This window comes from Sycon ciliatum, chromosome 2 (genome assembly GCF_964019385.1).
Source record: "Sycon ciliatum chromosome 2, ocSycCili1.1, whole genome shotgun sequence".
NCBI lineage: Eukaryota > Metazoa > Porifera > Calcarea > Leucosolenida > Sycettidae > Sycon > Sycon ciliatum.
Window position 1 is genome coordinate 12,307,056 of NC_088644.1, and position 24,104 is coordinate 12,331,159.

The window sequence follows — 24,104 nt, forward strand, 5'->3', positions numbered from 1 at the left end:
GTTCTAATTATCAAGTTATGTGGATGCTGAAATGGTGTCAGATCCGGTCCTCTTCTGCCTAACAAGCTATGCTGATGCTGAAATTCTCCCTGCTGCATGACAGTACTTGACCACATTTCACCTTGTAAAATATTCTTTCTGGTATTGTTTTTTACAATAAAATATTATTACTGCCAGCTACGACGGTACCTGATTACACCATTCATTCTTCAGAGACTGGTTTGGAGTCATGTGCGGAGAGACAGGGCGAAGACAAGAGACTTATTTGGAGTCATGTGCAGGGAGACAGGGCGAAGACAAGCTGGCAACAAGTAGTGCCCTAAGCACCGGCCGTTGCACAAATTGGTGTACGTCTATGCCTCTATGGCATCAGTGCCGGTTCCCCTGTCCAAGTCAACACAGGGCGGCGGGCAGCACCTCCCAGTTACTATGGTAACATGTACTAGTATGGCATACACAGACTCAGTACATGCATTGGCACCGCGGCATGGCTTCAGTGACTACTCCCATACCCTACCTACTTGAGATCTTGCACCGTAGTATAAAGCAGGCTGGGTGCAAGCACACATACATCCGGCGGATGTGCTACAAACTCTAACGAACCGTTGAAAGTCGCACCACTGTTGTACACATGTCTGTGCACACGCTTGTCGTGAACTTACCGGACACCCTGTCATCATGGTAATGGGTGGTGAGCTACCAACACGATCACACTGGATTCCTTTTCAGGGCCAAACCAGCCAAGAGTGTCTGAGATGCAAATACGATAAACGTACACGTGTTGCAATGTTAGCTTGGTTTCGGTTTACCATGACTCCTCCTCGGCCCCTGTGTTGCTATGCCTTTCATTCGAGCGGTCCAGGGCTGACTTAACACACAGTGACACTACGGTGTAGACCGTAGAGACCGTCACGATGTAGAGTACGGGTACGAGTAGTTGCATGCTGGCACAGGACACAAATTAAGTTTGATCTTTTCTGATTTTTAACTTTCATTTTGAAACTCTGCCGATATCATCTTGTTCAGGATTTACACCTTCGCGCTACACCTCAGCCCAGTAGGAAGCAGTGAGGTATGAGTTGCTAACCTGACAGCTATGAGCACAACAAGCAGGAAGGACCTCAGTGCTGAATGCTTGAGTGTAGCATCGCTAGCGTAGCATCGCTAGCGTAGCATCGCTAGTGTAGCATCGCTAGCGTAGCATCGCTAGCGTAGCATCGCTAGCGTAGCATCGCTAGCGTAGCATCGCTAGCGTAGCATCACTAGCATAGCATCGCTAGAACAGCTAGCTGGTAGCAGCAGTCACACCAAGTCTTCACTTGGGGCTCTGCAATGTCAGCAGGAGTCTACCAAGGCGTTTGCTCCTGCTCGAGGTTGCTACACCTGGCCAGCAAGGTGGGGCCCTGTCCAGATTTGTCAGTGTGTGAATACCGACCACTAGATTCCTTGCTACGGTCTAGTAGACTGGTCATCACTCATCACTTGTGTGCATTGCATTTTGATAGCAGCAGCAGCAGCCGCACCAGCAGGAAGAGGATTATTCGCAGCATGGTGGCGGGTTCTCATGTCACACAGCGACAGAACAGCCAGTGAAACTAACCACCCTCAGCAACCACAGGCGCCTAGAGAGCTGAGGCGCATCCACAAACCTTGATGAATAGAATCCCGGATTTCCAGACACCCAGTCACGCATCGTCCGACTGAACTCTCCGTTGCCATATTGGCAGAATACCACCACCCTGCGTGTCCTTCATCTCTTGAATTTTGATCCTACGATTCCGCACTGCTCGCCGTTCATACCATAGGTATTGCTCATACTCAGGATCGATGGGCGGCAACCTGCGGTGCTTGAGCGTTTCAGCATTTTGCTCTGCAGTGTGCCAAGGCCGCGGAGCAAGTACGTATTTGTAGTAGTAGCTGCGGCGCTCCACTGACTCCTCCATGAGAAGACCCTCATTGCGCCATCTGTAAAAAGAGAATGTGTGCAAGACCAACAACAATGGCACTACTAACTACAAGCACGGAACATAATATGCACATGCACACGCGCACACACACACACACACACACACACACACACACACACACACACACACACACACACACACAAACATGCCATAATGTACTGAAAGTCACGTACAGAAGCACATCCCTGAGGTAGTGCTGATATCTGGCCTCATCACGTGCCCGTCGCCGTCTCTCCTCCTCACCGCTCAGCTTGAATAGACCGACTAATGCAAGGCCCACTGGTATCCTGATATGGACACATGCACACAGGCACACATGCACATGTACACATGCACACATGATCACATACACACACCATTAACCATTTGACGCCCATCATGCACACATACACACAACACACACTTGTATCTGCATATCGTGCTTTTATTAAAATGTAGCTCGATACAGAGTCAAAAACTGGTCTTCCGCGCATCTTTCTGTGCATCAGGTCACCAAGGCCCGAGATCCGGACGCGCTGTGTTCTGATGTTCTCCAGTCCGTGCATGGGCATGCAGCGAACAGCGTAGCTAGACAGTGTACGACTCGCCGCATACACTAGCGCAGCGTAGCTACAGTGTACGACTCACCGCATACACTAGCTCAGCGTAGCTACAGTGTACGACTCGCCGCATACACTAGCTAGCCGTGTATGCAAACCTGCCTACCATCCCGATTTGGCGCGGGCCGTCCCGATATCGAGGGCGGCAACAGGCACCCAAAAGTGCATTTGTGGCATGCCTCACGGCTACCTTTGTATACATTTTCATACCTAGGTATGTCATTGTCCCGATCTCAGGTTTGCACAGGTTGGCAGGTATGTGTGTGTCTACTACAGATCGTTCTCTTTTTTCATGTTTGGTCAATCTCGCTCACACACAGCAGCTAGTACCGGAGCATTTCCGTCAGGTCCTTTCTCTTTTCATACACGCGCAGTGACATGTGAAGATGGGGCTGCATTTTGAACAGTCAGACGTGCACAATCTAGCACAAAACCGACTGTTCAAAATCTGGCTTAGTTGGTGGACTCAATCGCAAAACTTGTGCCCACAATTTCCCATGTCACAATGTTTTCCTTGTAAACAAATTTGACGTAAATTGTGCAATCCGCAAAAGCTTTCAAAACTGAATTGTTGAATTCAAGGCTTGTACTGCTTGTCCAATGCTCCTGTTTTGTTCCAGGGATTTCCCTGGAGGAAGAAGAGCGTCAAGAAAGACTCAATAAAGCATTCTATACTTCCTGAAGAGATGTGTGCTAAAAACTAGTGTTGAAACGATCTCACCGGATACTCGTTCGCTCGCTCGCCAGAAACTCGGCTCGTTTGTGCGGCCAGCTCGTTTGCACTAACGAACACCGTACACCGTACTCCGTACACATGGCAGTACATGTCGACCGGGGAGTCGTAAAATATTTTACGACTCCCTGATCGATCGAGAGTCCAGTCCCGCGCAAAGTGAAAATCACTCGCAGTTGCAGTGACTGTATGCCTGCACGACACTTTGAGTTGTTTCAGTTGTCGTTGCAGCTTTGGTGGACTCTACTGATGTCTTGTTCCGCATCTGCTGACCTGTCGCAGGATATGCTTCGGTCACCTCCATTCGAGTGAAAGTTACGCTCAGTCGTTTGGAAGTTTTCTCCCGCGATGCAGCGAAGACCAGGGCTACTTCCCATCTTTGCAAAACGGTCTTTTCTTTCAAAGGCTGCTCAAAGACGGCGCTGAAAAGACATCTCGACACCAAACAACAGTCCGAAGTGAAGCAGCAGCAACCCCAAATGCCGGCGGTGATAATATGAACCATCTGTAAAAATCGAACTTTAATAGAAAAAAAATATTCAAAAAATCATATTTGCCACATCAATGAAACTCGTTAGCTCGCTCGATAGGTTGCTCGTTAGTGGAACTGATCGCTCGTTTGTTATAGATACGCTCGTTTCAACACTACTAAAAACTGCACAAAATCGCAAAATCGTATATTTTGTAGGCAGTATACTGTCAACACTTTGCCCCCCTCCCCAAAGAACGGGGCTTTTCCACTCAGTGCATATGTAGAAAGGTGTGGAAAAAGCAAAACTAAACAATCTTCGGACCAATTGTTTAGTACTGAGCTGCCTAAGCCCGTAAATATCGAACTTTTTTCACCAAGCGAATTATTTTAGTTTAGACCCAACTCCTCCCTCCCTCCCCCTCAGAACGTAAACATTGTTGACATAATTATACAACAAAAGTCGCAAGTGTGTCACTGCTCCTATGGCCATGTACATGTATCGAAGTTTTCTGAAAAGAAATTGGTCAACCCCCTCCCACCCCATAACGAAATTATTTCGTTTCGTGAAAAAAGTTCGATAATTATGGACGACCCCTAACGTGGCATATCACCCAAATTTTCCCAAAATATCAACTTGCTTGATTTCCAAATTTTATCGTTCTGCCTGCTTCTTCATATGCTGAAGTAACACTGGAGAAAATGTGAACAAGATCGGGCCTTCCATAACTGAGATCTAGCCACTTGAAAGACCATGCAGATGCAAATTTGAAAAAGACAATTGTAAACTTTAAGGATTCGGGGAAATCCTGGCAAGTTGGCCAAACATGCGTATTTCTCCACCAAAATTGCACCAAATGCGCACAGTTAGGGGTCGTCCATAATTATCGAACTTTTTTCACAAAACGAAATAATTTCGTTATGGGGTGGGAGGGGGTTGACCAATTTCGTTTCAGAAAACATTGATACATGTGCATGCCCATAGGAGCAGTTACACACTTGCAACTTTTGTTGTATTATGCATGCAGATGTCAAACTTTTTTACGTTCTGAGGGGGAGGGAGGGAGGGGTTGGGTCTAAACTAAAATAATTCGTTTGGTGAAAAACGTTCGATAATTACGGACGGCCCCTTACACAGTGACCGTCTTCATGATGTCAGATTTCAGTCGCGGACGCGACGAGACCATTTTTTGCGAAAAGTGCAGTTTTTTGTGATAATCATGAATTTGGGCTTTTTTTATTGTTGTGGAGAAGAACGCTGTCGACGATGTCACCGTGGCAGTACAAGGAAGCATTGCTGCTGTAGATCTTATTGTCCAAAGCTTTCACAAGTCATCATGGGCAACAAGAGAAAAAGGTTATGCCAGTAAAAAAAGTACGAAACGATTGTTTCAGGGCAACCAATTCGTACCCGACACTGCAGCGACATTGCAGGCCTTGCCTGACGACTCAAGTTCGAGTGCTGCTGAATATCTTCCTCCGGTTCTTGCTCAACAGTGTTTAGATGATAGTTCTGGCAGTGAATGGTCCGTAGAGGACGAGGATGGTGATGGTGATGATGGTGACGACTTGGATCTAGACAATGATGGTGACGAGAGAACTTCTGGGAACAGAATTGTTAGCTTATCCTGCTTGCAGTCGTTGATAGCAAAGAGCTGTGTGTGCTCTTCGTGCACAGTTGGTGTGTTGACACTGGAGGAAACGACGCGAAGTGGTCTTGTTCCTACTTGTATGTGAGGACTGTGACGCTGAAACATCTCTGCCCATGGGGCAGAGACCAGAAAAGAAGAAGTTTTAAGACATCCCCCTCCTCTCTTTCCTACCCTTAGAGTTCTTGCTCTCCTGCTCCCCTCCCCGCCCTTCCACTCCCCATTTTGTTTCCTTTGGTGCACATGTGCAGCTGTGATGCCGAGACCCTTGGTCGGCTGAGCTTCACAGGTCCCACCCACTCCGTCCTGCTGGATATGTACCATTGTGTCGAGTTCTTCTCCTCATTTCAGTTCATCACGCAGTGAGTGTTCAATAGTAAAAAAAAAAAAAAAAAAAAAAAAAAAAAACATCAACAGGCGGAGCGTCCTCGCAATGCGAGCAACTGGCAGGGGACGGCAAGCGCTGCATAAGAGTTGTGGTGTACTGGACATACCAGCTCCAGTATCTGACAGTCGTTTCTCGATACACAGAGACCAACTGATGGCAGCCAAGGAAGTGGCAGAAAGCAGTATGGCAGCAGCAGGGCAGAATTTAGCTGCCAATGGCGGAGACTCGGAACCAGTGGATATTGCTGTTTCCATGGATGGAACGTAGATGAAGGGAGGCTACAGCTCACTGTGCGGTGTTCAGACTGCCATTGCCCGGGACAGCACGAAGGTGATTGATGTGGAAGTGAGATCCAAGTTTTGCTCATTGTGCAGCAAGTGGTTGACCAGGAAAAAGAAAGGGAAAGTGTCTGCAGATGAGTACAATGTATGGGTATGTGAGCACAAAGTGAAATGCCAAGCAAGCACTACTGTCTTATCTCCTAGCATGGAAGCTGAAGCTGCATATATTATCTGCAGCAGGTCCGTTGCGAAGCACAACCTACGATATACAACCTACATTGGAGACGGTGATAGCAAGGCGTTCACAGCTGTCAAGGAGTCAAAAGGTATAAGGAACCGTCGAGATCAGGAAAGAAGAGTGTGTCGGTCACGTTCAGAAACGTGTTGGCAAGAATTTGAGAGATCTGAAGACACGCATGGGATCCCAGAAACTCTCAGATAACAAGGGCATTGGAGGGAAAGGGAGGCTCACAGATTCACTAATTGATTCACTTCAGAACTTCTATGGCATTGCTGTGAGAGGTCATAGTGAATCAGTTACTGATATTTATTTATTTATTTATCGTCTCCACTTCATGGCACATAATAATACATAGCCAATACAAGAAAGGGAGGGTGAATCCAACCACGGAAAATAACATTAACAAAAGAAGAAAAGGAAGGGAGGTATAATATATGGCCCGGGCAATACGGACGTCTTATCGCCACACTTTCTCAACGGACGACTCTCCGAAGCATGAGTTCTGCCCCACTGGAGTAGACTCCTGGTGGAAGTGGCGAAAAGCAGAAGCGACAGGAACTCCATTCTCCCACAGCAAGAATATTCCTCCTGCTGTCAAGGAGGCTGTGAAGCCAGTTTATGTTCGCCTGACTGACAAGAGTTTGCTCGAGCGCTGCACTCGCGGAGCGACGCAGAACGCCAATGAAGCCCTAAATGGCCTGATTTGGCAGATGTGCCCCAAAGGAACATTTTGCAGTGCAAAAGTTGTTGAAACAGCCGTATATCTGGCTGTTATTGTGTTCAACGACGGCTACAACTAGCTTGAGTGTGTACTGGAGAAGATGGGTTGCGGAACCGGAACATTCACTGCTTCAGCTTTGGCTCAACTTGACAGGCAGAAGACCTATCATAGGTCAAGGAAGTCCTCAAGTGATGAGCAAAAATCCAGGAAGGTCAGGCGAGCAGAGAAGAAGGGGTTTCGTGATGCAGCTGAGCTGCAGAGCAGCAAGAAGGTGTTACATATCATGCCGGTGCATATTAGGTGGGATTTGGACACACTTTTCTTTACTTGTTTTCAGAGACCCACCGGCCGTTTTCTGGGCATAACTTTTTTAGTAGTTGAGATACTTCAATAAACCTTATAATTATGTATTTTGTAGTATTCTTTGTGCCGCAGGTGCGGAACCTCTGGTTTTCTCATGTAGAGTGAACTGAATGCACTAAAAAGTGACATTGAAGTAGTGACGATTATTGACCGTGTGCGGTCATGTTCATTGCAGTGGACATTTTCGAGTCATCTTCCATATTTCACGATTTTTTAGGTTTGACACCTAAACCACTATCACTTTTATCATGTTTTATGCCCATCCTGAATATAGTAGAATTAGCTCATGTTTTCCTGTGAATTTTCCTGAAAAATATCCAGGTTCGTAAAATCGCCGATTTCCTTTTCTGCTCTTGGCTGCTGTCTCGAATTGCTATTGGTATTTGTGGCGCTGTGGATTTCAGAGTGAGGCCTCATGTATGTAGGCGCTGTGTGCCAAGTTTCAGCAAGTTACCACATACCGTTCCTAAGTTATGAGCATAGAAGTTTACGTGTATGGCCTCTAGTAAAAGCGTCCTGCACCAGCTCACAGCTCTGTGTTCGAAGGTCTGGAGCTGATTCAACGCTGGGATTTCATTCATCAACATTACACTTGCTCACTGCTAGAAACTGATCAGGTGGACCTCCCTGGGAGAGGGGAGAGAGAGATTCAAAAGGAAGCTTGGAAAATTGGAAAATTGACCCCATGGGAGGTATGCATCGAAGATGGCCGTCACCTTTTTGTGGGGCAAATACTTGGCAGGTACAACCCATTCTAGTACATTCATGAGTATGACCTTATATGCAGAGCTGGTATCAAGGTGTGTGCGGTTGTAGTGGGCTTGCCCGGAAAACCGAATGGCGGGAAATTGGTGCATACGTCCCATTGGCTACTGAACCACCCAACGACCACCCCTACCTCCACCCCTTCCCCGAGTCCCCAGACTTTGCATGGCATTGGAATGATAACCCCACACAAAATGGCTCACCGGGCCGCAGTACGAGGACAAGGTGCACAAGACAGATTGCCAGCATAAGGAAACAAGTGCCAGGGTACATGTAGCAGACCAGAAAAGCAGAAAAAAGTAACGGTTTGTCCTTACCCACGCAAAATTCCGACAGCGGACACAGCCAAAATTTTCTTGTATCCTTTGAACAGCTTGTAGTAAACATGGAATAGAACTGCAGAACGGGAAACACACACACACACACACACACACACACATACACACACACACACACACACACACACACACACACACACACACACACACACACACACGCACACACACACACATGCACATACACACACGTACATACACGTGTGTACACACAACCACACACACATGCGCACACACACGCACACATCGCACAAGGTGTAGATTTGGGCAAAAGTCACCAAATCACTATCATACAACTATTCAACGAATGGAAAATCAAAGTTGAGATCACGTTCATGTACATAGCAAAAGAACCCCCCCCCCCCCCCCCCCCCCCCGACTTCACGAGAGCACCCTTCGGGGTCAGCTCAGCTCCGTCAATTTGGCAGAAGGCTATGGAGCAGGTTCTACAAGGTTTAGACGGTTGTCTATTTCGACGATATCCTCATCAGTGGCAATACCCAGCAAGCAACAACACGACGAGTGTCTACGAGCAGTCCTCCGTTGTTTCGCTCAGACAGGGCTACGACTACGATGTGAGAAATGTGAGATTGGTAGCCGCAGGTTAGTTATCTTGAGTTTACACTGTCGAAGGCTGGCCTACAGCCCAGTCAGGATAAAGTTTGAGTATTCGGAACTCCCCGAGGCCTGCATGATGTGTCCACTTTGCGTTCGTTTCTGGGGCTCGTGAATTTCTTTGGTTGATTCATCCCCAATTGCTCCTCTTTGCTGCGACCCCTGAACGAGTTGTTAAAGAAGGGTGTAGTGTTTAATTGGACGGATGCATGTCAGTCAGCGTTTGCCAAGGTAAAGGAGTTCTTAGCTGCTGATTGAAGACGAAGAACTGTTTGTTTTGACAACATGTTACTCAGTTGATTCGATGTCTAATTCCTCTTTGTACTTCAATGTATTTCTGAACTGTACAACTGCTTCGCAGTACTTTCCGTTTTAGTAATAATTACGCTTCATCAATGTTCTCTTCGTTCAAGTAATTTATTTGCGTAGTGACGGACTTTTGAATCGTTATCTTTTGAATCTTGGTCTGTTGCGGACTGTTCACGTGTTTCTGTACATCAGTAGTATACGCTAGCGTTGTACATCTTGTATGATGACTTTGTACGTGCATGCATGCAGGCATGCCAGCTTGTATTTTCGGCGGATCTTTTTGGCTTTAGAGGTTGTTGGTCATGGAGGTTTGCTTCGACTTGTAATTCATATTTTGCTCTCCCAATTCATAATGATAATCTACTCGTGTAACCTATAATGGTTGTTCAGGTTGCGCTGATGTGTGGTTGCACGGGGGTGAACGAGCTAGTTTGGTAAAATGATCCAGCTATGGCTCATTAAGATGTTACACTACCATCGATCTTAGAGTGTGATACATCCCCTGCTGGTATTGGTGCAGCTCTCCTGCATGTTACGCCGGACCAGTCTGTTCGGCCAGTTGTCTATATTTCGTGTGCTTTGTCCAAAGCAGAGAGTCACTACAGTCAGATCGAGCGAGAGGTGTTGGCTATCGTGTTTGCTGTTCGTCGCTTGCATCAGTATCTCTATGGTCGCAAGTTCATTCTCCGTATGGATCATAAGCCTCTGATTAAGATCTTCAGCGAGCATGAGTCTCTAAGTAAGACGTCAGCATCCTGTCTGCAACGCTGGGTCGTGATTCTCGCTGAATACGACTACGTGATTAATTTAAAAGCGAGGAGGTGCAGAAAATCCCCTCTGTGACAGGCCAACGAGCAGCGTTGCGCGTGCAGCTTCTATTTCACAAGTTTGTGTTGCTGCAGAATGCCGACAAGCAGCTGTACTACTTGACTTCAGGTGGCCGCAACTTGCCAATAGCCAAGCTAGTTGCCGACCTGAAGGAGGTTATCGGCATGGCCCCAAATGCTCAGCCAACTACAGATGTGGCAGAGTCATAGGTAGGTGAAGCCGTGCCCTTGTGTGCTGCAGGCAGTGCTTCCAATGTGTTTAATACCTTTCTTGATCTCTTTTCCATGCACTTCCAATGTGTTTAATACCTTTCTTGATCTCTTTTCCATGCGCTGTTCTTTCCCCTGTGCTTACAGTGTAATTGCAGTTGATAATAATAATATGTGTTGGACCGATCAGCAATTCTTCACATGACTTACTTCAGTGTGCAGTTTCATGTTGTGATTGGCATGGAGTGTTGGCTAGGATGGCAGTGTATTGTGCTTGATTGTAGCCTTCTTTCTTCTCTTTTCGTAATGACTGTGTTTTAACTGTTCAGGAGATCACTGGAAGTATTACTAGAAGCGATCCAGAATGTGCAGAATGTGTGCAGAATGTGTGCAGAGTGTGTGCAGAATGTGTGCAGAATGTGTGCAGAATGTGTGCGATTGGCTGGTTTGATGGCAGAGTTTGATCATTACAGCCGATAATTATATTACTAGAGCTGATTATCATGATTATTGTTATAGCCGGTACGCGGTCCAGTATCAATGTAAACCGTACTAAACGGTACTTTTGATTTTGATTTTCGTAGCTCAGGGGCGTCGGAAGGTATTTTAGTGTGGTACGGTCAGCCATCTGAAGTACAATTTACTTGTGGGGGAGTGGTGGCTGAGCCGAAAACTTTGGAATTTTAGATCCCGGATCAGCGTATTTTGTTGACTCACGGGGTATCTGGGGCAAAAAATGGTCAATACCGTAGTGACCGCACCGTGTGCGACGCCCCTGTGGCTGTTATCAGTATACTTGGTATATTACTATAACCGTCAACCTTATAGTTATAGCCGATCTCTACATGTACTTGTTTGCTTGCTGTTTTTGTACAGTACTTGCTGAATGCTGATACTAAGTGTTGGTGCCTGTAGAGAAAGTTGCCGCCAACTTGTGACACGACTTTTTTTATGTTGCAGGATATTCTTCGGAGTGATCTTTATATTATGTCACGTTAAGTGTCGATGTGCATTGCCAAGTTTCCTGTTCATGTTGACTATTGTGTGTGGTTTCAACTAATGAACCAGAGATTTACCCCCACAAGTGCTGTATTTTGGTTTGCATCTCGTTTCAAGTGATAGAAACAACAAATTTCATGTATTTCAATATGGTTGCTATGGTGGTTGCTAGGGGTGTATTTCAAATTTTGGCAGTTGAAACAAAACAATTACAATAGTTCAGTACCAAACCTCGTGTTGGCTTGTTCTCATCAAAAAATCAAAGCAATCCCACAATGTTTTTGGCTGCCATGCTGGTTGCTATGGAAGGCCAGAATTGGCCTGTGTGCCATGACTTGTATGCAAGTTGTATGGCTTCCTTGTGTGAAAGGGTGCATATTTCGATCAACCACTGCTCGATCGTGGCTCGTAATTTTGAGCTGAAACTTGGCGAGTGAACACGTGACAAACATACCTTTCAAACAAAAAAAGTTGGCGCCAAAATTCCAACGAATAAAAATTCACTGGTCAAGTGACTGAATACCCTACCAATGTTTGGTACGTAGTTCCGTGTAGCAGAACCTCTCTGATGCCGCATTCAAGCGCGTGCATCTCGATTTTGCCGAGTTTGAGTCACAGCAGTTTCTTGTCCTAGTCGATGCATATTCCAAGTGGATTGATGTATACGAGCTTGGCTCGTCCGCTACATATAACACACCACCTCCACCACGACCACCAACAAAGTCCCACATCCTCTACAACCTCTTCTACACCCTCAGCTGCTTCAGCTTCCAGTACAACATCAGCAGGCACAACCATTACTTGTAGTGGTCGCACAGTGATGCCTCTTGATCGTTACGGTTTATCTGCCTGAACCCTTGCTCCGGTCAACCACTGAACTATCATCATAATTATCTCTTTGATCTCTCTCTTGCTCTGTTGCTCTACACTTTTCTCGTACGTATGTGTGTCTTCTCCTTTCGCGAAGGGAAGAATAACAAATAAATGCTTTGCATGATTTGGTCCTGACATCTTATCTATCTCCTTTCCTATTTTCTCTGCTATATTCTTTTTCCCTTTTTTTGAAAAAGGGGAGATGTAGTGTCATCTTGTATGCATTATGTACCCGTTGCGCACTGCATGGTTCCATTGACACTTTGTACTGTCTCTTCTTTTTATAGCTCTAGACTGTCCATTACAGTACGAGTATGCCCACAGTATTGATTCATCCCTTATCTACAGTAGTGGCCAAAGAAATCCGGCCCACGTGCCGAAAGCGGCGCCAAGGCGCATGCGTCCCTCCCTGCGGCCCTCGGATCGGTTTTTGGAACGAGCATGATGTAATAGGAATGGAAACACAGCACTACTTTTGACTCGCAGGTCGGAATTCTCTGGCCACGACTGTAGATGTGTAATGCACTGTACTGTACACTCCAGTACTCCACTAGATCCCGATGAGAAGCATGCGCTACTGTTCTGCTGTATCGTGTTTCTTTTACTACTATTTTGTATTCCTGCACTGATATTGAAAAGGGATCTTTGCCTCACAACGTGACCGTGAACAGTTGATAGTTTGACATGCTCTCTGCACGACAAGACCACCACAGTCCTAACCCTCCCTCCTCCCTCCTCCCCCCCCCCCCCCCCCCTCCATCATAAACCACCAGTACCCATTCAACTCAATGGCTTACCTGAACCGAGAAGCATGCCTGGAAATGAAATCCTGTTCTGGTACACGTACAGCATGCCATGACCGAGTCTACACAGCAAGTGGACAACAACATAGAACACTAAAGTTTAGGGTCTCTGTACAATCCATCACCCGAAATGCCTGCTTGCACTGAATTGAAGGGACAAAAAATAGCTTTGCTGATTTTCGTCACCCGCAGCACCCTTCATATGGTGCACGGGAGGAGTTGGATGAGTTGGAGTGGGTCTTATTCCTGTGGTACCGTACTACTGATGAAAATATGAGATGCTATTCAGAAGTTTGAGGGATGTGCATGCTTTTCAATGAATGAATGCATTTCCACTGGCCAACACAGAGGAGTTCTGGACTTACAGTGCACAGGAAACAGCCGCCGCCACATCAACACCAATACGAACAGCTCCAATAGTAGCTCCCACCATGGTGTGGGCATGCATTTTCCGCTGTACAATGACGCCACACAACACACACAAACATACACACAATGAGAGTGAGGTAGCGAGTGAGCAAGTGAGTGAGAGAATGCGTGTGAGAGAGTGCGCGCGTGTGTGTACGTGTGTGTGTGTGTGTGTGTGTGTGTGTGTGTGTGTGTGTGTGTGTGTGTGTGTGTGTGTGTGTGTGTGAGAGAGAGAGAGAGAGAGAGAGAGAGAGAGAGAGAGAGAGAGAGAGAGAGAGAGAGAGAGAGAGAGAGAGAGAGAGAGAGAGAGAGAGAGAGAGAGAGAGAGAGAGAGAGAGAGAGAGAGAGGAGAGAGAGAGAGAGAGAGAGAGAGAGAGAGAGAGAGAGACAGAGAGGGAGAGAGAGAGCTCATATCATAACGTCTTCATGCCGCAAACCAGTGCTGCAGATAATGCCCATTTACCTTTGCATGTACAGGTGTGCGATAGATCACCATGCGGTGGTCTTTCTCAAAACGCTTCTTTGTCCGGTAGCCGGCTACAAAAGCTCCCACCACCGCACAGCTGACAAAGGAAGTCTTGATGAGACTAAAGCACTCCTTCGTGAACGGACGATAGTCATGCCAGAACCTGCAACAAAAAAGGCAACGACTTGAGCTAGTATGTATGTGCATATGGCCATGCCATTGTGTGTGTGTGTGTGTGTGTGTGTGTGTGTGTGTGTGTGTGTATGTGTGTGTGTGTGTGTGTGTGTGTGTGTGTGTGTGTGTGTGTGTGTGTGTGTGTGTGTGTGTATGTGTGTATGTGTGTGTATGTGTGTGTGCGTGCTTGTGTGCACGTAAAGTTGTATGCACTGCACTCAATACTAAGTACAGCGACACTGTTTGTACACTGAATCCACAATCACACATCAAGCATCTACAACACCACACACACACACACACACACACACACACACACACACACACACACACTGGGCCCGCAGCAGACACTACCGCTGACCTTCCTTCAAAAAATAATATTTCCAAGGATTTCAACCATAGGCAGAAAACTGCAGTGAACACCGCGCGCCCGACCCCACACACTCTCCAGGCTACAAACAGCCTAGGCATCCGAGCATTCTCTCCCACTAACCATCCTTAGTGACGGGTGCCTGAATGGGCGCCTAGCCAGTGGAAATAGTTTATTTTCCAATCTCAAAGACTGGCACCGATCAGTGAGCGGACGGCACATGTCGATGGCATCACGACGTATTGCTGAATTGCGGCTCACGCTTCGTCCCTCCTGGACTCATCGGGCTCGGGCGCACGGACATCTGAATCAGCTTTGGGAGTCAGCTTTCCAGTGATGAGATCAGAAGAATGGCTCAAGACTCCACAGCAGCTCTCGCTTTACTTAGAAAATGGTGGTACGTACACAGCTACGGTAGTTTCACACACACACCCACACCCCAGGTTGAAAATAATATCCCAGCACATTCGGCAAATCTGCACTTTCTCACCCACACCACTAGAGTATCGACACGCCACCCGGCCACTAAGGAGAATATCACCATTTGTTCACTCGGCGCCAGCCAGGCACGAACTGATCAGGTGCGAGGGAGAATGCTGTTGCTAGTGCGCTAGGTGTTTCCCGCAGCCAAGAGACCGTGTGAGAGCGGGCGTGTGTTCGCCACCGCCTCCTAAACGCATGTATGTACCAGAGAGCTGCAACGGAAACTTCAACCATTCCTCCAGATGGAAATCATGTGATTCATGTCACAAAAATAACAAAATCTGTTATTTTAATCAAAAGTGCCAATACAATTGGAACGTGTTTATTTTGAGTATACAATGCGCTGCAGCGCTAACGGGTCTCAACCGGTTATCAGCATGTACTCACTCTGGTTCCAGCATTGCTTTCAGCCTCTCCTTGCCCGTCACTGTCTCCGTCCATGGATTTAGTGGAGGGGGTTCTGGTGCAGGATCCACCTCTTCCATTCTCACATTTCGCTCAGGCATCACCGGGCCGCGACTTACCACTGGCGGTTATCAAGTACGCTCGTCTTTCAGCACGCTTTACTCAATCAGTCATACTTGTTCGTCCTGCAGAGCCATGTGGCTTCGTTTCGGGAGCGACTCTGCTTGCACTATTCGCTAGTGCATTACATGTATATCTGATAATGAAAATCTGTAGACTACGTACAGGTCTGCTCTCGATATAACAACTCTCACTTGTACATAAACCTCGTTAGTACATAAAAAAAGTCAAATCCCGCGCCGAAACAGCATCACTCCCATACAAATGTTGTTCTACACAACATAATTCTACATAACATAAACCTCGACATAACACACCCTACAGCGGTCCCCGACGTGCGCACTCTCGATACAACATAAATTCACGTGCACGGTATGATCAAGCGGTAGCTGTAGCTAGGCAGTTTAGGCCAGTTTAGTCCTACATAACGTAAACCTCGGCATAACGCACCCTACGGCGCAGTCCCCGACGTGTACACTCTCGATACAACGTAGATTCACGTGCGCGGTACAATCAAGCTGTAGCCGTAGCTAGCCAGTTTAGTCCTATTGTGCATTATATTCTGCGGCATTGATGGTATCTGATGTCGATGGTGGTACAGTGTGTATATGTTTGCACGGTCGAACCCGCCTTGTAATACCCTTCATTTTGAGGTGCATCTTGTATTTTACACACGGTTTTCTACATAAGATAACTCTCGATATAACATAATGTTTGCGTGGTCCCAGAGATTACGTTATATGGAGAGTAGACCTGTAGAAAGGAAAATTGAAACTCATTTTTATACAATATCTGACATCGACAGGAAAAAATAGGACTTAGTCACGTGATCACGTAGACCCGCGGTACGCGGTCTAGTCTACGTCACCATCCCGATTCCCGACTCGCAAAAAATGACCAGGTCAAAATCATTCAACCAGATTAGATTACAAAATCATCATTCGATTCGATCAAGTATAAACCAAAAAAGGTAAAAGCTTACTGCATGATGTAGAGTCTACGTACGTGAGGAGCGATTCAATCAGCGGGTTCAACTGCCAGATGCCCCAACACCATGAACACGTTTCCACTACGCCCCTACTCCACCCACATGCCCACTCACGTCAATGAGCATATTATGCATTATGCTACACTTCAGAGCAGGGAGTAGTACAATACCGTATTGTACTACTCCCTGCTTCAGAGTGAAGTAACGTTAGTTCAGACGTCTCAAAAATTATGGCCCAAGTGGATTCTCAGTGCGCAGCTCACACGACCGACATTGTTCACGATGCACCAGAATGTGCAAGCAATCTGAAAATGCTCTGTTTGCACAACTTCTGGCGCTTATGCATAATGCTCAGTCGCACCCACACACATATACACACGAGCACGCGTACACATGCACTTTCACGATTAACACTAGGGGTGAAAGTTGGCACTGAGATCCAGAGTTCGAGTACTCTGATTTTCTCCGATCGAATATTCGAGTATTCGAGTATTTTTCATCTCCTAAAAATTGCACACCAAGGGCTTTAAAATAAACATGATACAACCCTGATTGAACCGAGTAGCAGTCATTTTTCTCGGGTATATTGGTTGGTGGGTCATTTGGGCTCTCTCTACTCGTGAACAAATGTTCACCACACAGCCTGCACATCACCATCTGCCGACTGCTGCCCTGAAACTGCAGATTTCTGTAGTAAATGCATGTACCATGTATGAACGAGTACTCTGATTTATTCCGAGTACGATTATTTTTGAAAAAACCGAGCGAGTACTCGAGTACTCGGTATAATTGTTTCACCCCTAATTAACACACGTGCAAAGTCGAAAACCGTAGCAAGTATCCACATCGCGTCTTGTTAGAATCAAATACCAACTCATTTGATGCCAATTTGACAATTTGATGTCTAACGACTTCATCACAAGCATCAGAAATAGCCATAATCGAATTTCTCCAGGAAGCAAAAAAAGAGAGCAGAAACTGGCTTGGGAACAGCTCAGCCTGCAATACTTTAGAACTCGCCAGGATGGGCCTAATTGAGATTGTCTGTACACGGCATGATCATAAAGTGCACATCCACTCACTGTACATCAACAGTAGTTCAATGGCTATAAGAAGGCATCGTCAAGAGTGGAGGATCTACAGTGTATGTATCTAGCTGAGAGATTGCGTTGCCACTGGTTCTGCTCGCCGACCGGACGTGTGCTACCCAATTAAAAATGCCCACTGAGCAATAGTTGGAGGAGCAAACGGAGAATAGGCTATGATAAAAAAAAGAAGATGACATAGAATAGGAAATACGACTGCTATGATGTTGCGGGTCCTTGGGATTGACTTTGTGCCTGGATCTTCATCTGCAGAACCTCTAGCACAACTGCAAGCATAGCAAGAGTAACACCCGCAGCAGCGACAGCAGCAGCAGCGGCAGCAGCACAAGCACCGCAGCAGCGACAGCACCAAGAGACCCATCACTCCACATTCGTTCCTGCTATTCTCTGTATGAAGGGTTTTTTCAATAGTGCAGTATTTGTACTTGGTCCGCCAAGTTAAAATTGGCGCTTATCTTCTCACTTGGTTTTTTGGTGTTCTGCCTGTGCCACACGGCATGGATCCACCGATTCACCATCCGAACATAACCATTGACCATTGCATCCGACGACGTGGCAGCACAAACCATCACAGAAGTTGCGATCGGTTCGTTTGAGTCTTTTTGACGGAGCTGCCGCCGACGAACACTTCCGTCAGCGCAAGAAAACACTGCAACCTCCGCTCGAGTCCGTAAAATAGGTCAGGATGTTCGCATTTCAGAGCGATGGAGAATACAGTTTCTGTCTACTTCCAGCTGTCTGATGCAAGGATTGTTTACCCCGGGGAGGTATAGAAAAGCCGAAAAAGCGCTTCGCGAGCTTGAATTTCAGTGCTTGCACAGTACAGCGCCTGGTGAAGGGCTATCACCAGCAAATCGCTGACGAAGAAACTGCAGCTCATGTCGATATCTCCAGTAAGTGAGACCAATCCGGCGGACACACTTTGAAGCTCACAGAGGACAGGGCAAAGGAGCTAATCAAAGAAAACACCAAGTCCTGAGAGAAACACTCGTGCAAAGGACTTTCAGGAAACTAGCCGAAAAGCCTGGTGCACGGCGTTGTAGGTGCAGTACGAGCGCACAGGTGCTACATCAAGCGGAAGCTATCACTGCGCTGCATGTAGATCTTCAAGCACCAGCGGCTCGCGTGGGTACGGGTGCTGATCGGCAAGTACAACAAGCGCAAGAGGCGATTTGAAAAAAGGACACTGATATGGCGTTGCCTTTTTGTGTCAAACAACGACGCATTATTGCGACGAACGGGGATAACACTTACAGTCAACATGCGGGCAGTCTCACTCAGCTTCTGATGGGAAGGTGACAGGCACGCACTGCCTTTGAGCGCGATTCGAGACGAGGAGAAGTGGAACAAGCTATGAAACGACCCGTGCAGCAGCTGTCCGGATCGTACGTTTAGAGCTCTTCCTCCAGCGACGATAGTGGCGAGGAGGATGTGTAACTTGCTTGAATTTTCGACTGTGTTGCTTACTGACATGTAAATAATCTTTATTAATGCGATTAATAGTATTAGTGAAGCGGACATTACAAAATGATGAATGAGAATACATGTATCTAAAATGGTTGTTCCTAATCGATGATGAGGAAGGTGAGAGCAGTGATGAAGAGAGTGAGTTGGACAACCAAGATGAAGATGACCGGACTGAAGGTGAGACCACAACGAAAGGGTCAGCCATTAAGAAACACCTCTTGTCTAGTAGCCAATGCCGCTCAGTGTATGATGATTCATGCTTCACTGTTTTGTGTCGTGCTCGTAGGTTTCGTGAACTTAAGGTATTAGAAGCTGTTTTCATCCGTAAACACAATCCTAATCTATGCATTCAGAAAGAAAATGTCACAAAACTGAGACTCTTCACCTAGCATTCGCACACGTATTCATTCGCATACACCTACACCTCACAGTTCCTCACTCTATCACATTCACCTGCTTCCACGCCTTCATTTCACTCACCTTATGTAGTAGCTCACACCGTCAGAACACTCTCACATCTTTTCTTCTAATTTCTTTCGTCTTCTCTCCCACTTTAGTTTTTTTTTCACACCTCACCTTGTATACTTCCCACTATCCGATAACCTATAAGTAGTTTGTTTCTCCGTATAGCCTCTATTGTGAGACGATTTTCCCTGATGATAGTCTCAAGAAAATCGATTAGGAACAACCATTTTAGATACATGTATTCTCATTCATCATTTTGTAATGTCCGCTTCACTAATACTATTAACCCTTTATGTACGGTGTGTACATGAATCGATCACATATGATCGATTCATGATCGATCCGTAAAACCTTCGTAACTCCATCATTTCTTGTCCGAATTCAACAATCGAAGGGTCTATTTGGTAGCGGAAACTCCAAGCTTTCCAATGCAACAATCGCCGAAGAGCTACGATGTACGAATCCAGAGATATCGCGCGCCGTATTCTTGTCTCGGCAAATTCAAATTTTTTATCGATCTCTTCGCCATTTTCGGGGAAAATCCCTTTGCGTGTGCTCTTTGCCCAACTCAGCACATGATAGTGACGTAGTTGGCTGAAGTTTGAATCGCCTCGAAAAGATTTGAGCGTTCTGCGATAGAGGAGAGTGGAATGGCGTTGATGGGGAAATTTGCTCGCATATTGGGCTTGGAGACGACTTTGCTGTGTTCCTGTGTCTGATTTGTGGAAGCTAGTTGATGGAGCCTGGTATCCTGGCGTTGCTCTCGCCAGGAGCTTTCCAAAGAGCCCAAGACTGTGGAAATGCAGTGAAGGAGGCCAAAGTTATAGCCTGTTGAAGGTGAAAATTGTGCTGAAAATTCAAATTCTGCTCCATTCTGTGCTGGAAATCAGTACATAAAGGGTTAATCGCATTAATAAAGTTATTGTCTCCTCGTCGCCTTTTCATGTAAATAATCATGTATATAGTGCTTTGTGATCGTGGCTTGCTTCAAATATTCGTATTTCTTTCCTGAGACAAGCGTGAAGATAAGCGCTAATTTTAACTGGGCAGACCAAGTACAAGTATCATACTCTCCCAGCATCCGAACATATGCGTGCTCAGACCTCTAGACAAAGCACAGAGTGTTCTACTTCAAAGTATAGCAAACATAGAACCAGATCAAGATTGTAAAACGACGGCACAGGCTTGCCAAAGCCAATACCCCAACACCCACACAGCATCTCCACTTACCTGACCGTAGCTTAGACTTTTCCACTAGGCCTGACTGCAAGTCTTCAAGCTGTTTAGTCAGTTTGTCCACGCGGCGCTTGAAGTAATCTTCCGCTTTCTCTGCACTCTGTGGCACAAGGCAAGTATCAGTGAAAACCAGTGCATTTGCACAGGGTCAGGAAAGAGAAATGATGTGAAACTGGATACGCTGTATAAGGTTCTCTCTCTTTCTGTGTGTGGGTGGGTGGGTGGGGGGTTGTCTGTCAACCCGGCCACAACAAACCGATAAAAAAAAAACAAGCTAAAATGAACGTATGATATACATAATATGTCTAGGTATAGTAGATTGAGAATGTCTAGGCACAGTACATATTCTTAGTGCAGCACTACTACATGTATCACCCAATGATGGTAGAGAACCGATGCAACGCATGACAGTGTACTTGAAGACAAAGTGCATGCCACTTTATGCGTGCACAATGCACGAGAAATGCAGCAAGTATGATGCATACAAAGCGTAAAGACAATAAGATTGAAAAACTTACAGACTCGATGAAGAATCCGGTGCCGACATCAAGAAGTAAGCTGTCTGTGTCCTTTAATTTGGCTGGGACGTACAGCTAGTGTGCGATTGTCAAGGCAACACTAACAGTGATATTGGAACAGTGCACGTTCTACCACACGAGATTGAATGCCAAGGTGCAATCTACAGTAGCAAGATACTGACCTTCCCGGGGGTGGGTGGGGGAGGGTATGTTTGATGTGTGTATAAACTTGGACAAGGCAATGAACTCCCACTCTACTACCTAGACCTACAGAAACAATAACTTGTGTGAAGTGAGTGCGAGGTACGTGCCCATCAAAATACGCACCAAAGTACAATCATGCCACCACTCACGGCGTTTGGGTGCACAAACGTCATGCACCTGGACCACTCCCCTTACAGCACAGCAGCATGTACATATTATGACATACAGTGCGGCTCAATGAAATCCGATCGCGCGAGTCAAGAACGCGCCGGGCGCTGTGCAGCCCTAGATCTGTGAACATCGGGCTGTGAAATGGTGCAAGGTGCAAACTTTACGCACACGATCAGATTCCACTGAGCAGCACCACACTTCAGTACAGTATTAGCAAGTTCTGTATTGTACATGTCGTACAAGTCAAACATAAGTCATAAGTGGACTTCCAAAGAAACCTGCCCTTAAAACGCCGAAGGCAAGGATACAGATGATGTTAACGGAAGAAGCATTTCATTATCTGCAAAACAAGATAGATGGCAGTGACACCGACAAGAACAAGAACAATACAAGCAGCCTGAGAATAGAGATTACCAACAAACAAAACGCCTTGTGATTTCGTTCGATTCACAAATCGGGATCCAGATGGATTATGCGGACCAGCCAAATCCAATCACGCCGACACCCACGCACACGCACGTTCACCCACGCGAACACACACACGTGAACACACACACGCACCTGCACACACATGGAACGGATTGCATCTATGCGGTTGCAGTTGGCATGGAAAGCAAGCATAGTACTACTGACACTACCGGCTACCTGGGTGATATCCGTACACGCGCCAAGAAAAAGAAAAAAAGTTTTACCAATCAGAACACATGAGTCAGCAAAGTGGAGGAATGAACATGAATGCAAATGGGCCAAATAATAGTAAAACACGGATCAAGATCCGTAACATGTACCCACCCAGTGGGACTGTACAGACACGTACATGTACAAACCGAGCAGACCTGGCTTGGATTCAGATCGTTCCAGACGTCGTGAATCGAACATGTAGACAGACACAATGGTACTTTCAACAAGGTGTGTGTGTGTGTGTTTTTTTATTTTTATTTTTATACGTAAGTCCACTATATTCCCGAATATGTGCGAGAAGTGGTGGCGGGGCCAGGCTGCTCTGCCGACCTCAAAGGTCTCGGCGTCTACGCAGACAAAGCGCGCCATAATGCAGTAAAACCATGAAGAGGGGAGGAAGAGGGGAAATGAATAATAGTGAGAAACAAGGACAATGGGTAGATGTCGTGAGAGAAGCAGAGTGAAAGATAACGTCACATTGTGGTAAGGGGGGGGGGGGGGGGGGGGGAGGACGCTAGTGAGGCACTGGTCTAAACCGTTTCATAGGGCGTCGGTGGCTGCTTGCCAGTTCAGGTGCAGCAGATACTTGTTGCATTGTGTGTGTGTGTGTGTGTGTGTGTGTGTGTGTGTGTGTGTGTGTGTGTGTGTGTGTGTGTGTGTGTGTGTGTGTGTGTGTGTGTGTGTGTGTGTGTGTGTGTGTGTGTGTGTGTGTGTGTGTGTGTGTGTGTGTGTGTGTGTGTGTGTGTGTGTGTGTGTGTGTGTGTGTGTGTGTGTGTGTGTGTGTGTGAGAGAGAGAGAGAGAGAGAGAGAGAGAGAGAGAGAGAGAGAGAGAGAGAGAGAGAGAGAGAGAGAGAGAGAGAGAGAGAGAGAGAGAGAGAGAGAGAGAGTGAGAGAGAGTGAGAGAGTGAGAGAGAGAGAGAGAGAGAGAGAGAGAGAGAGAGAGAGAGAGAGAGAGAGAGAGAGAGAGAGAGAGAGACTCAGAGAGAGAGCAAATGATATCCACCGAGATGTTCGAATTCACTGCAGACCTCGCTCAATCGCACTAGGCATTGCAATGTATTAATTGCACACATTGAACAAACAGCATGATTGTACAGTGTATGGAGCCTCTAACACTGTACATAACGATGTTGTAGACGAATAACGTCATCACAAGCATTCTAAACTCAAAATAATGAACATTGTGCATGTCTTACCAACAGGACGCTCCGCGACCTTGGCTACACTTTCTCTCGACTCCTCGAATCTCCGTTGAACTACTTTCAAGCTGGTCATGGAGTTGGTCAGAAGCTCGATTTCCTTCAAAGTGGAAACAAATGAAATTCACAGTTGATTATTTTCTGATATTGATCGGCTTCCAAAGCACTGGGCAGTTCTCCGACGTACTTGATCAACCTGTTGCTGCATCTGTCCCAAGGCCTGGATAGGTAGGGAAGACAGATCTACGAGCTGGGGTTCTGGACCACCCGACGCCATTGTGCTAAGTGAATATTTTCTAACACCAATGGAAGACGAATGGAAAGACGAAAAACTAAATTGTTTCTCGCAGTGCAAAACATTATCGATCGGCATGCAAAACACCAAAGCCAAGAAAACTGGGAAAGGGGATTCACCGCTAGCGCTCACAGACCCATGGCCATATTCTACGTCACCAGCATTTTGAAAATTCGAGGTTCTGCAATGCGAACTCGTGCA

The 24,104-nt window shown here is 46.4% G+C and overlaps 2 protein-coding genes across 2 annotated transcripts; both read right to left on the reverse strand.

Annotated features, from left to right (window-relative positions):
• Positions 1 to 961: 961 nt before the first annotated feature.
• Positions 962 to 15,719, reverse strand: LOC135808745 (uncharacterized). The gene is made up of 7 exons (XM_065321972.1): positions 15,436 to 15,719; positions 14,019 to 14,184; positions 13,513 to 13,601; positions 13,142 to 13,209; positions 8,494 to 8,572; positions 2,141 to 2,254; positions 962 to 1,965 (listed from the first exon to the last, which is right to left on the reverse strand). Exons 1-7 carry the CDS (start codon positions 15,552 to 15,554, stop codon positions 1,686 to 1,688), a joined length of 915 nt encoding a protein of 304 aa, XP_065178044.1. The 5' UTR covers positions 15,555 to 15,719; the 3' UTR covers positions 962 to 1,685.
• Positions 15,720 to 17,382: 1,663 nt separating this feature from the next.
• LOC135808747 (prefoldin subunit 5-like) lies at positions 17,383 to 23,953 on the reverse strand. The gene is made up of 6 exons (XM_065321974.1): positions 23,796 to 23,953; positions 23,606 to 23,708; positions 22,037 to 22,068; positions 21,354 to 21,428; positions 20,830 to 20,935; positions 17,383 to 17,933 (listed from the first exon to the last, which is right to left on the reverse strand). Exons 1-6 carry the CDS (start codon positions 23,883 to 23,885, stop codon positions 17,866 to 17,868), a joined length of 474 nt encoding a protein of 157 aa, XP_065178046.1. The 5' UTR covers positions 23,886 to 23,953; the 3' UTR covers positions 17,383 to 17,865.
• Between the last annotated feature and the right edge of the window lie 151 nt (positions 23,954 to 24,104).